The sequence below is a fragment of the Thunnus thynnus genome, chromosome 8 (genome assembly GCF_963924715.1).
Source record: "Thunnus thynnus chromosome 8, fThuThy2.1, whole genome shotgun sequence".
NCBI lineage: Eukaryota > Metazoa > Chordata > Actinopteri > Scombriformes > Scombridae > Thunnus > Thunnus thynnus.
In genome coordinates, this window is record NC_089524.1 from 8,384,480 (window position 1) to 8,403,957 (window position 19,478).

At 40.2% G+C, this 19,478-nt stretch overlaps 1 protein-coding gene across 3 annotated transcripts in view; it reads right to left on the bottom strand.

Annotated features, from left to right (window-relative positions):
* Positions 1–19,478, bottom strand: part of LOC137187451 (discs large homolog 1-like protein) — a 118,025-nt gene that overhangs the window by 77,230 nt on the left and 21,317 nt on the right. Inside the window, exons 5-6 of one of the 3 annotated variants that reach the window (XM_067596334.1) lie at positions 8,283–8,615; positions 2,674–2,796 (exon numbers count right to left, since the gene is read on the bottom strand). The exons of the other annotated variants lie outside the window; for them this stretch is intronic. Coding sequence (XP_067452435.1) covers positions 2,674–2,796; positions 8,283–8,615 — 456 coding nt within the window. The remainder of the gene's footprint in view (positions 1–2,673; positions 2,797–8,282; positions 8,616–19,478) is intronic. 3 annotated transcript variants of the gene reach the window in all.

The following is a 19,478-nucleotide window of genomic DNA, read 5'->3' on the forward strand; positions in this document are numbered from 1 at the left end:
TTAGCTTGTTTTTAACTTCTAACATGACTCTCAATAAAACTGCAATAAATATTATCTCTTTATATTGTCAACAGCCATAAAGGGACGCTTGTACAGCTATAAGCACTGTAAGCCAGACGCCATGCAGATCTAGACTGTGGTCTATTCCAGTGGTTCCTAATCATTTTGGCTTCCCCCCAGCCTTTCCATTAGATCCCTTTCAGATTCTGGTAAGGCCCATTTTGAAGAGCTACAGTATGTCAAGCTCCCATGGTAAATACGGAAGATATAGTGAGAGAGACATAAAGCACTGGGGGGTGGTTGTTTGTCTTCTCAGCTATAAAGCAATTTATTTAAACATCAAACTCATTTTTCTCCCAAGAGACCTGGGTGCTTTCAGCATCAACAACAAAGAACATAAAATAATGGAAGCACAACACAAAGAAACCCCCACAAAATGTCATAATTAATACAAGCATCAGCTTATTTCATTTCTGTTTTCCAGCCAAGTATTAGAATACACAGTGGCACATTCACAGTGCTGTATATCACACCGCTATTGAGAAATGCTGATCATCTCTTCGCGTCACACCTGTCCTGAGTGACAGTGCCAAGTAAATATTTCTCATTCACTTATCTTGCGGGTTGATGAAATTTCACTCTGCTAGATGGCTCGATACCAACAAAGACAAGGTGAAACTAGATACCTGGCCATCTCTGCGCTACTTTACGGGTGACAACATGCAGAAAATTCAATATTTCATCTCTAAATAAATAATAATAGATAAATATAAGCTGCTCAGTGCTCCCGCGGGTGAGGTCAAGCTTGATCCATGCTGTTCTGTAAAGGCTTTATCGCACTGGGTGTCTGTCAGGGCAGAGCCAAACCTCGCCGTAATGGTTTATAAAAGTGTCTGGATGTTATTTTTTTCTTGCGCATGTACTGTACAGTAGCTGGATTGATTGCCCATTCAGCCCGGTGGCCTTGCAAACTGGGGCAGAAATCACTTCACACCTGTTAAACACCAGTCCTGCATGTAGAGGTCTTACTGACTGTTGATTTCTATTACTGCATCAGTGGGAGGGAAGCGGGATTCATTGGGGAGGAGTGATTTGGCTGACTGACAGGGTTGAGCAACATCCAGCAACAAATCTGCCCACTGTCTCTGTGTCTGTCTGCCTGTAATTCTCTCTTTATCCCATCTCTTGCCGCTCCCTGGTCCTCTCTGTCTTTCCTTCCTTCCTTAATTATCTGCATTAGCTTAATGACTAAGAGCCACTAAGGTCTACGAGTGGCCTATCTGTGTCTTACTGTTTGTGTGCTATACAGAGACAGCAAGTGACTTTTTACTGTTCTCCTCAGTCGGTCTCTCCAGTAGATATAACTTCTGGCAGTGAAGTTATTTAAACATAGTCAATTATACTGCTGCAGTACTGGCTGCATTTCCTCTCCAGTCAAACTGTCTAACGGGTTTGTCAATACCGATAACAATGAGTCCCACTATTCCCTTTATTACTCTCCCGTCTGTGCTGATGATATTCATTTATTCAGCCATCACTGCCCGCAATTAAACGGTTAGAGAAATTCTGTTTAGTCAGATTTTGATTTGTGAGGGTGCCACACACAGAAGAGGTTCGCTCTTTGGCTTCTGCTGCCTCCTGCAGTTTATAACTGCAATTACATCTAAACTAAGAGAAGATGAAAGGAGAGACTGTCAGCTCTCTTTCCACTCTCTTTCCAATGAACATGTTCCATACAGAAGACTCAACAGATATTAAGGGACAGACCACAAGAAGTTGGGAAATAGACTATATGTTCTACTTTCTGAGCTTTTGCTTTACTGAGTAGCAGGTGAAGATTACACTCAGGTTTATTCCTTGTGTAACCCTCCACATCACATCCATGTCAGACCATGTGTACAGTACAAAAAGTCACACAAACATATCAATAATATCATCATGCTCTGTATTAGCATCATCCAGAGAACCAAAACCAGTGGATACAAGAGCATTAAGGCAGCGTTTTGGTTCTGACTTTAGGAGATTAGATATTCATGTTAAATTATTTAGATAAAAGCATGCAAGCCAGTGAGCATGCAGCAGAGCTGATCTCTTAAAGGTGCTACATGGAGCATTTTTAAGTGTCAGAATAATGAACATATCATTGTAAAATTAATCAGGATACAAAGTATAATTACCATAAACAAAAGACAAATCTTCTGTGGTATTTACTTTTCACATGTTTCAAAGGATTAAATCATATAATTTCCTACAGTGTCACATACTTGTCCCATCCCTCCCTGCTGTCTCCTCTCCAGATAAGTTGCTTGTCTGTAAGAACATAGACATGCTAGAAGGTTGTTGTTGTTTTTTTTCTGAGAGCTCTGATGCTTTAGCTCCATTTGCACAAGGAGAAAAGTGTTGTATTACATAAGGTTTCCTGTCTTTTAACAATTTATTGATCATGATAAAAAGCTACATGGAGCACCTTAAATTGATAAATAAATTCAATCGATGTAACAACAACAATTCCCATAGATGAATGAGTCTCAAAAAACACAAGAAATAATAAATAAAAAAAGAACTGCATGCTCAAATATCTTTAAATTTGGGGACAAGAAACGACTGCAAACCGACATCACATCACGAATGAACAGCGATGAAGTCATGCGACGGGCTCAGAGGCGGGATTACCTGGTAGTAGGCGTGGCTTTGCGAATAGAGGGAGGAGAAAGGTGGGGCTGGGACTTCATTCAGCCTCTCTCCCTCTGGGTGAGGCCACGCCTCGTCATCAAACGGAACCTCAGGAGATTCTACCTACGATGTACAGACAGAGCTCAGGATGGTACACACACACACTACGGCAGACTAATACATTAGGCGGCCTGCAGGCTGATCATTGCACAGGTGGCAGCATGAATTTAACACAGTTATCTATAATATATTCATTCTTTCATGATATACTTCAGGATCGAGCAGGAAGTCACTGACAATCAGTGACGATTTATTTAACTCAAAAATGTAGATCATTACATATTATGACCAATAGTGGAACGGATAGAAAAGAAGTCTTAGGTACATTATTCTAAATATATATGTGTTTATGTGTATATATATATATATATATATATATATATATGGCAGATCAAAAGTCGGGGCTTAAATCTAAAGGTGACCGTGCTTTTGCCATCAGGTCCCCTCGGCTTTGAAACGACCTGCCTCAGGATATAAGGTTAGCAGAATCAGTAACTTCTTTTAAATCACTTCTTAAAACCCATTTCTACAGACTTGTTTTTATGTGATGTTGTATTTTTTTTATCATCTTTCTATATTGTCTTTTAATCTTTATGTCATCTCTCTATTGTTTTTCATTGTCTTCTACTGTCGTCTTCTTAATGTCAGACTTGTTATTGCTTTCTGTGTCGTGTGTCTTTGCTTTTGTATTGTACTGCTTTTGCTTTGTCTGTCAAAGCACTTTGTAAACTGTAGGTGCTATATAAAGATATTATTATTATTACTACTATTATTATTATTATTATATTTTGCATCGCAACACAAGATGTGATATACTGTACACATGGATTATTTACAGTATATAACAGAAACTGAGTACATCCCTGTGCAATATCACTAAAATGTTAAATGATTCAAAATTGTATCATCTTACAATAATTGTAGTATTTTTAGGGTGAAGTGAAAGGTGTTTGATCTTATTTGTAATTAAAAACAAACAGGTTAGAAAGACTAAATTGAAAATACAGGCCTCAAGTACAACCTCAGTGCAACAATAGTGAATACACCTGTGACCACTGAAACAAAAATGATTACACCTGCGACTTCCAATTAGATTAGATTAAATAAGGCTAATTGCCTGAACAAGGTTGTAAAAGAACCTGTGAACACCCCAACTTTCTTAGTTTTGGCCTTGGTTGTGTCTAATGCAACATGGCTCCACATGGTGAGGAATTGCCTGAACAAGTAAGAAACGAGATTGTGAGACTTCATAAAGTTGGGAGAGGGAGAGGAGCAGAAGTCAAAACACAGTTGCGGCAGTGGTTATTAGGTACAAGAGGACACATACTCCCAATAACAGACGGTGCAGTGGCCGTGCTCGAAAAATGACGGCACAACCTTGCATTGAAAAACAGACGGGCAATGCTTCTGATTTGGCACAAGGATTAACTGTGGAATTTGGTGTTTCAGTGAATGAAACACCAAATTACATTAATGCGAAGGACATTACATGAAGTCAACCTCTACAGATGACGTCCAAAAATAAAAACCATCGCTCACAGAACAGCACAAAACTGCAAGGTTAAACTTAGCCGAAGAACATGAAAAGAAGCCTGATGAATACTGGCGGCACATTCTTTGGTCAGATGAAACAAAAATAAATTTCTTCGGATCAGATGGAGTCCAGCATGTTTGGCGCGGACCTGGCCTGGATTACCACAGTGACTGCATAGTGCCGATCGTGACGCATGGAGGTGGGAGTTGCTGATATGAAGCTGCGTGAGTAAAAAGGTGTAGGGGAGACGACATTTATAGTTTGTATACCCAAATACTGCATGAAAAGATGACTCCCAGTCTCAGGAAGGTTGGCAGGAGAGGGATTTTCCACATACTAGTTTTTAAAGAAGAAAAAAGTGAAAACTATGACCTGGCTAAGTGTGTCCCCTGACCTGAATCCAATAGAACCTTTAGAGTATTTTAAAGAGGAAGGCATAGCAACAAAACCCCTCCAGCAAAGAGCCACTAAAAAGAATCATCTGTGAAAAATGGCACAACATCTCTCCACAGATTTGGACAAGACTGGTATCATCCCTGCCCAGGAGGATCAAATCTGTCATCAAAAACAAGGCGGGCATATAAAATATTAAAAAATAAAAGAATGGAGTCTCACTAGTGAAGGTGTACTGACTTTTGTTGCAGTTCGTTCCTAAATATGGACCTTTCATTATAGTTTGATTAGTGAAACATTCTGTGGTGTTTTGTCTAAAAACAAATAAAATTGTATTAATTGAAAGGATTTGTAATCGCTTAACATTTTAGTGATATTGACCAGAGATGTTTTGTTATATACTGTATGTGATGAAGACGTAACGCAAATGTACACTTAAGATAAATTACAGAGAAAAAGAAGGAGAAAGTGTGTGTGTGTGTGTGTGTATGTGTGTGTGTGTGTGTGTGTGTGTGTGTGTGTGTGTGTGTGTGTGTGTGTGTGTGTGCGCACTTGAAAAGGAGAGAGAGAGAGAAGGGAACATGTACATGGAGAGAGCAAGATGGCAGATCCATCTGTCATGCAGAAGAGAGCCAGATCGAGCACCTGTGGTCTCACTCACTCACACACACACACACCATTTGGAAAGGAGGAGTTCTCAAAATAACCCGAATACCCAAATACACCAACAGCAATACACAAGAGTGATGCAAAGATGATGGTGTTTATGATATAGTGGTGTGGTTTTGTTACTAGATAAAGATATGTGGAACTCTAAGCTATGACCATGAAGCGTGAGATGAACCTCAGTGGTCACAGGTGAATGATGAAGATGGCATCCAACTAGGTTAACAGCCTAAAACTCTTTAACTACATTTCTACAGATAAAATACAAAAATGCATTGTTGGTGTATAGTGGTTCATGGTTCTTATCAAACAGAAGGCACAGATTAAAAACTTGATTAATTAATTAAGTGAATAAAAAGATAAACAATCAGTCAAATAATCAGTCATTCATGTGATGTTACAATTTTGCAATGATGTCAAAAAACCTCGCTACACACCTCAGTAACAGTGAAATGCTTTAAGAAGGGATGGGAGGCTGTTATCCAGCCACAAGGTGGAGCTACAAACCAACATTTCCAACACCACACTGATAAAAATGAACTGCTGTAGTTTTGTCCGAAGCTTGTCCTGCAGACAAAACTTGGACTTGAGGTGACTGGCGACTGAGTCAGTACAATGACAGCGTATGATGACTTAGAACTGACACACCGCTAATACACACACTCCTCTGCTCTGACTGCCCGCAGCATGCTGAGGGCTGTCGTAACTTACCCAATAAACACACACCGCCGCTGACAACATAAGTGATAATCACTCATGCCAGATTTTTAAAAAAGGAAGACATATTAGTGGGGGAGGGGGGTGGGGTATGATACAAAGAAGAAATTCAGAAAATGACAAAGAGACAGAGACATGAATGAGAAATGAGAGAAAATCAAAGGAGCGAAAAAAAATCCTTTGCCGTTTTAAATCTTATTCTTTATTGCCTGTCAGCTGTTTAAGAATCATTGTAAAGCCTTTTGTGGCTTATAGCTTGAAAAAAACCGAGCATTTGCGTGGCAAGAGAATGATAGAGAGAATCCACGGGAAAATCACTGGGTGAATAAACCTTTGATCACTGAGTTTTGTAGTTCAAGGTGGTGTAAATAATTTGTTTCTTAATATGCATATTCTCATGCATTTCTAATGGACTATGAGCCTGTTTCTGCTCTCTGCCGGATTCCATATGAAAAAAGACACCAGTAAAACCTACAACTCAAAAAAACAAGTAACATAAAGAGGAGCAAGAAACATAAACAAAAGATGTTGACGTGAGTAATTAAGAAATGAGTGTACACAGTGTTTGCATGCTAGAGAATATATGAGTGTGTGTCTGTGTGTTTGATTGGAGCTGTGAGAGTACAGTGATTTAAGCATTAATCTGCAGACAGATACAGCCCAATCAACCAAAATATAGAGATTACCGAGCGACGCTGTGCGATTATGTGTGTGTGTGTGAGATTGATACAGAGGAAAAAGAAAAGGAGACAAAAAAAGAGGGAGCCAGACGGACACAGACTGGGTGCAGAACAGAGATAGTAATGGGCCTCATTACTAAAAAATGGGACAAGCATTCGACTGAATCCCTGCATGCCAGTTCTGCAAAAGTATTCTCCTGGTACAAAGAAAGGCTCTGTGCATGGAAGTAAATTTAGGCCAGTATCCTTGACTTCTAAGTACTTTTCAAAAAAGACCTAATTCTGGAGCCATATTGAAAAAAGGTCTCACTACTTCTGTTTGCACTTGAACTTAAAAAGGTTCTGCCTCGGCCACCTTGACAGCACCGTGTAAAGTCATCCGCCTCGAAAACATACTAGACCAAGTTCTGAATACATTACTACACAATTGTATCATGTCTATTTTTGAGTGACTATAATAAACTTGACTGTGTTATGTTTTTTGTCCATTTTCCAGTGGCAGACAAAGGTTCCCAAATATTTGTATAGTCCCTCAATTAAAAGAAATACTCTGTGGTCCAAATGCAAACAAAAAAGTAGTTCCAAAAAAAAGGAGGAGACGCTTTTGGCACGTCACAAAATGCTCATAAAATATCGAAAGTGACAACATATTTAATTTGTTTTCCCTCAATATCGGTTTCTCGCAAAGTCACATTTGTTTGAAACAAATAAAGCATGATTAAACATTTTTATGGTTTTGTTTAGCCACTCACAGCATTGTGGTCTGTCTGGTCTTGTGATTAAATATTGAAAAAGCCAATAGTGGTTTGAAGCATTTACTATTAACATTAACCAAAACCACAATCTTTCCTTAACCAAAGTGCTTTTATTCCCTAAACTTGAACCACACACAGGACTCAGGGAGCAAACCATCTATCTAGCGTGTCAAAGCCGTACACTTCCTACTACTCCCACCATCCACCCTGACCGCCTCCTTTTGACTTCAACACAATACAAGAACATCACTGCACTTAATCCAGGCAGCAGCTATTTTTCCCTCAACACATAACTGTCAAAACAAATTAGTATATAAAAATAAATTCTTGGAGAAAGGATTGGGAGAGGCACATACTCTGGCACTAATCAAAGGCAAAATCTAAGTTGTTGTATTTTTCTGGTGCTGTTTAAAGGTTTATATATTGTAAACACAGCAAGAAAACTGGTCTTCTGTTTCAATAATGATCAATTGACGATGTTACCCAAAGTCTTCAATTATGTATGAATACCTCAGACGTGTGAGTTCAAAAACTATGGATTAGGCCTTTAAGTCAAAACATGAAAATGACTGAAAGGTTTACTAAGCTAAAACATAAGTAATATCAGAGTTATTTGAACTGACGGACAAACAGAGTGGAGCGTGACCTTTGTGTTTGTGTTCCTACAACTACAACAGACAGGTAAACAGTGTTTGTTAGCAGATGTGATGGCGACCAGAGAATGTCAGTATAATGTGAAAGCTTGTTGTTTGGCATACTGATAAAGAGCCAAAGCCACAGGGATAGACAGCGAGAGTTAGTTACCTGAGCAGGCGTGATGTGTGTGTGAGTGACATATCCGTGAACGTGTTGAATCTGAGACAGCTGCCGCTCCGCCACCTGAACCAGCTCTGCCCCCCGCAGGTCACCGTGACGACTGAGAGATCCGTCCCTCCCGAGTGATCGTTCCCCTTCTCTCTCCATGGTCCCGGAGCCCCCTCCCTCTCTCCTCCAGGTCCCCCGCTCCCTCCCCTCCCTCCCCAGGGTCCCTCCATCACTCAGCTCTCGGGCTACTCCCATCGGGTGCTGATGGCAGGGGTGTTGGTGGAGTTTTGGGGCGCCTGGCGACGCCCCTTCCTCTTCTTGATATCGATACTTCTACAGCGAGAAGGGAGGAGGATGAGCAGAGAGGAGAGGAAAAGATGGAAATGAAAAAGAAAATGCAGGTAAAGGGAAGAAAGGAAGACCGAGAAAGAAACAGAGCGATAGAGGAGATGTCAATAAAAGAAGACAGAGATGGTTGGGGTGAGGAGGTATAAGAAGGTGGGCAGGAAGCAGAAATAAAAGACAAAGAAGAAGAGAGAGGTTATTTTAAAGGAGGAAAAGATTCAGTCAAGCTGGAAAGTAAGAAAGCATTAGTGATGCTCAGCAAAACTGCAATCAGCATAAAAGAGTATAGCGGAGTGTGTGCATGTATGACTGGTATGACCTAAGTCACTTTAAGGGACACACACCAGACTTAAGACCAGTTGATTTGGGACAGCTTGTGCAATTGGGGACAAAAGTTGTGTCCCCAATTGGTAAAACGCTGATTTTTGGGTCAGTGGTTCAGGTTAAGGTTAAGGTTAAGGTTAAGCAAGCAGTGGTTATGGTTAGGGTTAGGGTAAGTCTATGTAAATACCTCAAAAGTGACTTAAGTAAACCTGTGTGTGTGTGTGTGTGTGTGTGCATTCATGTGTAATGAGATATTTCTACAGTACAGTTTGTGTGTGTAAGCACATGCGGCCGTCCAGGTGTACACCCAGCATGGTAGTAATTGTTTCATAAGCTTTCTATATTTTGCATACCTGAACACACACACAAACACACACATACACACACACCTAAAAATACACACACGCTGGACATGAAACAGAAGTTTTGAGGCAAAATGAGATGCAAAACTGAATGAGGACAGTGAGCGGGAGGCAACTGTGCCCGAAGGAATAACTGTTTCTTTCTCTCCTCCTCGTCTCTCTATACCTTCATCATGCCTCTTTCCCTTCCACATCTTAGACTCGCACTAAGTCTCACTATTCCCTTTCTCCCCCTCTCATTCCCTATTCCCACGCACTCTACCTCGCCTCACTTCATCTTTTTAAAAAAATGTTTTGATGTTTTTTTCTGCTTTACTGGACAGAGTACAGTGCAGCTGAGGGGGAGGGATGACAGGTCCAGTTTTGAATCCCTGACATCGTGGTTGCATGGTGTGCAATTTACCCAGCAGAGCAGCTGGGAAACCGGCCTCTCCGTACACCACTGAATGCACAGGGACAACTCATTCCTTCCAGGAAGTACAATGATGAGGTGAACCCAGGTAAAAATCCTTCACCCCTCATTAAGTTTTCATCTAGACCAATCAGCAGGAGGAGATACAGATAAAGGGAAGCAGGATTTTTAAGCTTCGGGACAAATGAGATGTGGATTCTCTGATCATATCAACACCGAGATAACAATGCAATTTCAGCTAAGACACAGACAGCTTATACAATGACAAAACAAACCATTTTAATAGGATCTAGGCACGCATTCAGTATAATTCAGGTATTGGACTCACAGCTTGACTCTATCCAAGGGTTAAACGAAAGCGAGAATGTGCACTGTCAGAAAATTATAGCACATTTAAAGGATTTGCGGCACACACCTGCTAAGACTATTATGCTGCCATCTGCATTTCAACCTCATTGTACCACAGCTCAGTACTTGTATTGAAATACACCAGTTGACAGACTTTCTACATCATAATACAAGAGACAGAGATGTTAAAACAAGTGCTTTACTAACCCACAATGTAATAAATGTTGAGTAATATAATGACATGTCAAATGGCATGAGTACATCAGGAAAACACTATAAAGGAATACGGTGAAGGTCATTGTCACTGCCTTTAAAATCTCTTATTCATGACTGAAACATTTTCTGTTTGTGCACCTTTTTCTTTCTTTTTTTTTTTGCACATTTCAAAATGTAAGTGTTCAGCTTCACCACATGACCTCTATCAAGAATTATTCATTTTTATAATGCATGGCTTCCTTCTAGTCTGTCCCCGTTCTTCTTCTTCTTTGAAACTACACACCTGAGACATTTTGTACACACAAAAGAAAGTGAAAACATCCCCTTAGCCACTCTTCACAGATGTTATCTAATGCAACTCGCAACGGCAAATACATTTTGAAGGAAATGTAATGCTAAATGCTAAATGAACGTATCTGCAAAATGTTCAGCGACGATGTATTTTGATTTCTTTTTCTACAATATCTGAGGAATGTACATGAACGGGAAGGAAGAGGGTTAACAGATGTTTTACAGCTTGACACAGTGATAAATGTAAAGCTCAATTCAAGAAAATGGTCTTAGTAACATGACTTTTAAACACAATATATGTATCAGCACCAGGTAGAGGTTACTGGGTAGTCAGAAAGGCAGATTCTGTGAACTGGTGTTGTTGGTTTAAGTTGAGTCATTACATATAGAGTTGAGAATATAATAACAATAACCATTAACAGACAAATACAGCCTGCAGCTTAGAGACGAGATAGATTCACCTCCCCTACAGTGAGCCAGACAGTCTCACAGTCAGTCCTATTAATATGACATTTAACCTTTTGACTCGCTATCTATCTAGCTAGCCACAGGAAGCCAGGACTGACTTCGATGTGTGTGTTTGTGTGTACTTTTATTAATCAAAAAGCTGTTAAACTGGTCCCTAAAAGGTTAAACATTAAGTTTTGGGTAAATCGGGTTAGAGATGGAGGATTGTGGGTGTATGGTGAGAGTTAGTGGTTTAGATCAGAGCTGAAACAGCTAGTCAGTTAATCAAATAACCAACTGAACATTAGATGAATCAGCAACTGTTGTTGTTTTTTTTCTTGTTTTACATTACAGTAAACCAAATATCTCCGGGTTTTGGTCCGACAAATATCTGAAGACATCGCCTCTAGGATATTGTGCATTTTTTCCGCTTCATTAATCCAGAAAATAAACATGAATCATGAAAATCGTTACCCTATAGTTCAGACAATGATTGGGGTCAGGCATGTAGTGGTAATGTTCAGAAAAGCCTCCAGGTAATGTCCATACAGTGTTCCTACCAAGTCAAGAAAACAAGTGTGTGTGTGTGTGTGTGCGTATGCGTGTGATTTGTCATACAGCTCCCTCTGTGTCTCTGTATCAGTAACTACGCAGCCAACAGTCTTAATTAAACATCCTTCCCAAGAGAGAAATTTAAACAGTTTGTGCTCGGGCCCAGACTGTGTGAAAATGCTGTTATTGGTTTTTCCCTTGTCAAGTGTTATTCAATATTAGACTTGAAGTATCCTTGATTCAACAAGACTTAACAACAGTCTACTCAACATCGATTCTATGATGTGTTTACACTTATGTTTTAACAACCACCTACTGACAGCAAGCGCAGTGACTTACCAGGGCAAGATTAAAACATTATCACTACATGTGACCCCGCGCTGCGGCCGACTGTCATCTCAGTCAGCATCAAGATGCAAAAGCTATTCTAGAAATTGTGTTTTGGGGCAGGGAGTGGGCGGCTACTTTGCCCAGGAGAGCCCCTCTGTGCGCAACGGTATCAGCTAATTCTTATGAATTCAAATAGACATGGTGTGCTCTCTCCCCGCTTCCCCTGCTGCATACTTTAACCTCATTTAGACTGGAATTGGGAGTAAACACTCCTCTGACAAATGTGAGCCCGTCTCATGACCTTCAGCACGTTTCATTCCCTCTCCGCCTCTCGCTCTGATCTTTTCATTCACTGTCGGCTCGCTAATTAGTCAGAAATGCCTCAAAATAATCTTGGAAGCAGCGGTTGAACAGCCAAGCACTAAGACCCTACAGAGACCCTGGCTCACACTATTGTCACAACACTGCTGCTCCTGCCCTCTGCACTCACACGCACGCGCATGCACACACACACACACACATAATCCTACATTTTGTGTTTAATTTTCACATGACACAAGAACACCTCTGAATAAATTCACGGATGAACGGACAGAGACACCAAATATGTCTATTTTAATAGTGTGTATGTGTGTGTGTGTGTGTGCTTCTCTGCTTGCTCAACTAGCAAGAGCAAACCATTCCTAATCAGGACTGTGCCTGCAGATAGCCTGCTCAACACATGCACACACATGCATACAAACACACACGTGCACACAGTGGCTGTCATGTGTTAGTGTGTCAGCCAGTCTTGCGTAGCCAGAAAAACGTGACTAGATTGGGAGCAGATTCAGCATCCTAGTACATATCTGTGTGTTTGTATCTGTGTGTGTGTGTGTGTGTGTGTGTCTGCGTGTGTGTGTTTGTGTGTGTTTGTGTGTATGAGAGTAAAGCCAGGCATTAGTCACGCTTGGTGAGATATGAAAGAGCAGGGGATCCTCTGCCGTAAGGGACTTCTCACACACACACACGTGCCTTCGTCTCTCTCTCTCTCTTTGCCTTTTCATTCTCTATCTTTCACATCATGCTCTCTCTCATGCTTTATTGGCGTGAAATATAAAAGTACTAACAACAAATAACAGCTGATGACCGCATTTATTTAGTAACAATGATAGCGTGACAGTAACAAATACAAATGGCTCAATGATATGAAGTTAGCTGATCACAAAATCAATGGACACATTTATCAAAGGAATGACTTCTTTCTAATAGGATAATGAATGTTTTACTATACAGTTTGGACACACTTTGCACTATTGGCACATTTTCTTCCACACCTACAGTATCATTCAATTTTTATGAACTACAATATATTAATCTAAAAATCTGTTTCACTCCACAACTCTCTGTTGGTAAATATTTAGTGCATGTTTTCTTTTTTTTTTGTTCCATGACAACATCCTCCCTGAATGTGCCTGTTACTATAAGGTGATGTAATATGACCGAATAGTGGAGAGTTAGTGAGAAAATAAGGTCCCAGTGTACAACAGTTACACACGAACCACTTGAACAGGCTACTTGCAGTTTTCAGAGTGCCCAAATTCTGATTTTTTTCAAAACTCTATAAGAATTAAAGTTCATGATCAACAAAAAAGTAGTTTCTATGACTGGAAGTTTAAATTTAAAAAAAAAAAGCAACAGGAAATAAATTATTTAAAAGCAGATGTCCTGAAAAAGCAGAATAACACGGCTGATAAAGTAAGACACTCAAATACTAAATTTAAGTTATTTAAAATGTCAAAATTGAAAGTTCTTCTTCAATATCTTCATTAACTCTGAAATATGTATGAGGACCTGCAGATTCTCCTTAACTGACTCAAACATGGCCTCGCTCAGTGAAGTGTCTTCAGTAGAAATATACAGACCCAAGCAGAACCAGAGGAACAGATTCATCTATTTTGAATGTGTTGAAATGTCTGACCCAGTTAAGGTGTGTTTGATTTATCTTCTCAGGCAGTTAAAAAGCTTCAGAAATGGACACATTGCTTTGGCAACGTCAAATGAATATACTTTGCCCTCATGTATCCCGTCTATGTGTTTATCTCTCTCTTCTTCTCGTAACTTATGTCAACATGTTATTTTAAACTTTACTTTTCTCGTTATTACTAGTGTGGAGTGAGTATTGTTGAGAAATTATCAATTCTGATGCCTACACACTCATAGTAGCTTTTTATCACTTAACAGGGTATGTTAATGAATGCTGTTAGAGCTACACTATTATAATTATTACGGTAATTACAGTAATGTCTATGCAAAAACAATACTTCCTGCAGGGAAGCATTTATTAGGCAAACTACAAAAAGCAGTTGAAGCAAATCTTGACTTAGTCTCAGAGGTTAGCAGCTGACCTAACTTGTTTAAAAAAAAAAAATGGATATACACTTAGATAGGGATATTTTCTGCACTATTTTGTCACCACATATTCTAAAGGAGAGATACACGAAAAGATGCAGCCAAACATACGGTTCCAGGTGACAGTCGTAACCTCCATCGAGGTAAGCGCTGCCCCCGACTGTGTCATTGCTGACTAATGGAAACACAGTTAGTGCTATGCTGGCATCACAGAGTCCTGATCATGGCTGCTCTCAATACATACAAGCTGACAGACATCTGAAAAAGAACGGTGGTAGTTGACCAACAGGACCAAAAATCACATCTACAGACTGTACAGCAACATTCATGAGTACAAGAACACTGCTCTTACTGTGTCACACACTATTGTTGACCCCCGTCCTCTCTCTCTCTCTCTCTCTCTATAGCTCTAGTCTAGCAGGCTGACATGATGAGGTGATCTAATAGGACAGAAGTGAAGTCCGTACAGTTTATTAGGGCCTAACTGCTGAACTGCACAACAACATGCCTATGCATGCACACATATACACACACACACACAAACACAGTCAACTGGACCTACTGTACTTTCTTATATTACATGAATTAATCACAGAAAATTGAACGCTCTCCTCTCAATCTCAACCTCTTCTATTCAATTATTATTATTGGGGTGATTAAAATAACACTGCTAAACCAGTAAAAAATGAACTTTAAACATGATACTAGGATAATAAGTCATTTGTTTGCTAAAGCTGTACATATTGTCTTTTCATTTCCACGTGTCTCTCGCTCTCTTTCTCAAGCTCAGGTCAAGTTTTCACCGTGGTATTTAGACAAGTTTATAGATCCATTTATGGAGCCATTTTTGGGTTAGCTGTGTATTTAATAACAATTCAAAGATACAGCACAGTGTACTAACAGTTCCTCCACATCAAAGGCACATTTCCTTAAGCTCTTGGGTGGAACTTTAATATTTCATGTGTTGATTTTCCACTCAACAGTTTCAGAGTACTTTGCAAGATGATGATTGCCAATTTTAGCCTAAGCTCATTCACTTACCATGGCCTGATGTTATGTAATTAGCGAGTGGGCATACTCATGGGGGTTATAGTTTTATCAATTTAATAATGGGGCAGAGATGGTGCGGTCTGCCAAAGAACTGTCAAGTGGCTTCATTCATAATGGAATGATGGTGAATTTGAGGCAGCTTCGATGGCTAGAATATGGATTTACAGGGGAGACAGATGTCCAGAGGATTCTTGTTTTTAATCAAACAAATTCATGAGTAATTTGCTGTGGAAATGTACCATATTAATTTAGACATACATCTATTCTCTACCTGCTTATCCACTTCGGATCTGTGGGTGTGAGAGCCTTTTCCGGCATGCATAGGACAAGACACGGGATATCCTCCCACATTGCCACAGGGGGTAACGCAAAGCTTCCAATTCACCTAAACCTCCTTGTCTTTGGATAAAGGGAATAAAAGCTGAGCACTAACACAAACGCGGGGGAGAACATGCAAATTCCACACATAAAGGCCCAAACTGACTGAAGAGTTTGAGCCAAAGACCTTCTTAGCGACATTGCTATACTGTCCACTGCACCACTGTGCCTGTCATCGACAGCTAGCTTGCATATAAAAGAAGTACATGGATAAAGGTACATGGTGAAATTATGTCTGGGCACAAAACCTTAAGACTTTTTTGGTGGCAAAAACTATCAAGTAATAAAAAATGACCTTGAATACCTTGTCAGGTCCATAGTCTTGTGTATTTACTCAAATAGTTAAATTATAATTTTGCTAATTTTAGACTTATTTTTATTTAGGCTCAGCTTTTGGGTTTTTGACTTTCGGTCAGGCAAAACAAGAAATTTGAAGAAGTCGACTTGGGCTCAGAGAACTTTTGATGGGCATTTTTTGATATTTTGTGATATTTTAATAGACTAAACAATTAACAGTTATACAGAAAAATATACATAATAATATAAATATACAGACAAATAACTGACAGCTTAATCAATAATGAAAATAATCATTGGTTGTATCACTAACACCATGCTCTCATTTGCTTATGATTATTACCAGTATGTTACACTTAATCCAGCGATTGTATACATATTTATACATATTTATAATTAACATTGTGTTGCATTATCTCTGTATTTAAGAAAATAGCAAAATGAGGCACATTTACAAAAGACATAAATAATTTTAAGTGGTGAGTCAGTGAATCCTCGGATACATTAGTTGTAAAAACAATGTGGAGATGTTGGTGATAAACTGGCTGTAGAGAGTTTGTGATATAAAATTAGACAGCAGAACACAAACCTGCTTTTCTCTCTCCCTGTCTCAACCGCTCAGCCACACACACACACACACACACACACACACACAGCTAGGACCTCTCTCTCTCTCTCTCTCTCTCTCTCCTGTCGGCTACTAACTCTCACCTTAGTTTACCTCAACCCAGAATTCCTTGACAAGCTTAGTCATTAGCTCTTTCTTTCTCTCTATCAGCATATATTGCCTTAGTCAGTCTCTCTCTCACTGTCCACTACTTTGCCTCCATCCCTTACATGTCGTGCACACACACACACACTCACACACACACACACACAAACACACACACACACAAACACACACACACACACACAAAGCCCTCTACCTACCTTGCATCCAAACATCAGAGATATGGTGTTGTTGGTGCATGCTACTTTGCAGTGGCACAACATGTGGCTAACGTTAGCTAGCTGGTCCCGCGCTGGGGGGGCATCCTAGCCTTCATATACACATTTCACATTCACACACATGCACACACTCACACACACACACACACATGCACATGCATGTGTCCTATCAACTGAGCTCCATCCTGTCCCACAATCCCCCACTCTGCCGGCCCCCCCTCTACCCCCGCCGCCCCCCCTGCCTGGCTACGGTCCTCAGCTGTGGCAGGCCAGCGTCCTCTCCCCCACGCTCTTCATCGCTCTCATCTTCATCATCATCATCCTCATCAGTGTAATCCTCATAGCTGGTCAGGATGCAGGGAGCAACATGGTCGCTGTCTGTCTGTGCGTCAGTGTATGTGTGTGTGTGTGTGTCAGAATATGTCAGCACGTGTGTGTGTTCAGTATGTTGTTGTTGTTAGCATGTGTGGTTCAGTCTGCCTGTGTTTGTGTGAATGAATGTGTGTGTGCATGTAAATGTGTGTATGTGTGTGTGTCAGTATGGATGTGGTCTCTCTTGTCCTCCTCTGCAGCAGCAGTCCCAGTCCTCTATCTCCTCTCTCTCTATCTGTGTGAGAGTGTGCCTCTCTCGTTCTATCGCTCCCCTTCTCTCTCTCTCTCTGTCTCTCTCTTGCTTCCTCTCTATCTGTGTGTCTCTCTCTCTCTCTCTCTCTCTCACTCTCCCTCGGTTCGCTCCACTGCCTCTCTTGGCCCGCCTCTCAACAGCAAGATCAATGAGAGAGCGAAAGAAAGAAAGAAAGAAAGAAAGAAAGAAAGAGAGAAAGAAAGAAGGAAAAGAGGAAAGAAAGAAAGAAGGAAAGGAGGAAAAAAAGAAAGAAAGAAGGAAGGAAAGAAAGAAAAGGAGCAGAGACCTGCGCACAGAGGTGGAGGGAGAATTAAAAAATGTGTCATCTCTCTAGTGTCCCCCTATTTCTACCTGCTGCAGTGATGTTCTGCCTTGTGTAGTCACACACATACACACACATACACACGCACACATACACACACACACATACACACACACACATACATACACACATACACATACACACAGTGAGGAGGAGGGGGTAAGTGTACTGTATTATACGGGCTAGTGAAGATTGAATTGACCAAATATAACATTGGCAGAGAGAGCGGGCTAGAGAGACATAAAGAGTGAATGAGTGAGGCAGAGACAATGTCATTGCATCACCAGTCACAAGCCATGATCTCCCAAACACACACACACACACACACACACACACACACACACACACACACACACACACACACGCATTACTAGGGTGACTTGTTCAATTGACATTTGAACACAGCTCTGTTGTTTTGCTGGCAGCAGTACTTTGGCACTGAGCCATTTAAACCACAGGTGACCAGGACTGAATAACTGACAAGAGGATCAGAGTGGGACAGAAACATTGTGTAAAAACAATTAACATTAGAATCAAACCACCGCAGGACAAAAGTTTTACATAATATGCACTCATCTTTAAATCGGAGCATCCCATTCCCTCACCTACACCTCACACCAAATGTGAGCACTCTGTGTAGCTGAACTCATAAATATGCTGAAGAGTAATATCAAAAAAGTCTTAGTACATATTAATATACACTGCATATTGCCAGCTACCGCCTTTGGTTGCATTTACTGTAAATATTAAGGTCAGTATCATTTATACACTTCTCTATAGTATCTGTGCTTATAGTGATCTTCTTAAACAGACTGGGTATTGGCCATGATGTGACGGAGCCACATTAAATACAGTCTCACCATCAATGTCATTGTAAAATTCAGTCTTTCTGAATTAAACTCAGTCATGGCGAGCGGCCAACTCAGTTTTAAGAGCTACAGCAGTCCTTGGCCTTACGTTACGTTACATAAAAATGATTTAAATAAACTCCACATAGAGATTCAGATTTTTAATTTGGGAAAAGAGGACAGTAGTATCAGACCCAAACTCGTTATCAACAAATACCCTGAATAAGGATGTTGGAACCGGTATCAGGACAACAAATACACATTACGTTTGCCACAGAAATCTCAAGTGAGTAAATTTAGCACCAAAGCGGTCGCAGCTTATCACACAATAGGTAAATATCTGGACAGTCATTTAAAACTTCATATAATGTAAAACACAGCGACCACACCACAGAGAGAGGCTGCAACTTACAATTGTTTTCATGATAAATTAACCTGCCGACTATCTTCTCAAATAAATAACAAATTAGTTTATGAAACGTCACAAAATACTGAAAAATTACCATCACAACATCTTCAACACAAGGTGATGTTTTCAAATCACTAGTTTTGTCTGACCAACAGTTCAAAACCCAAAGGGATTCAGTTTCTCATCACATAAGACAAAAAAGCAACCGATTCTCAACATTAACATTACTTAAACTATCAATCGAAATCAAAATAGTTGGAAACTCCAGAGAAGTGTTATTTGTAATAGGCATTGAAAAAGA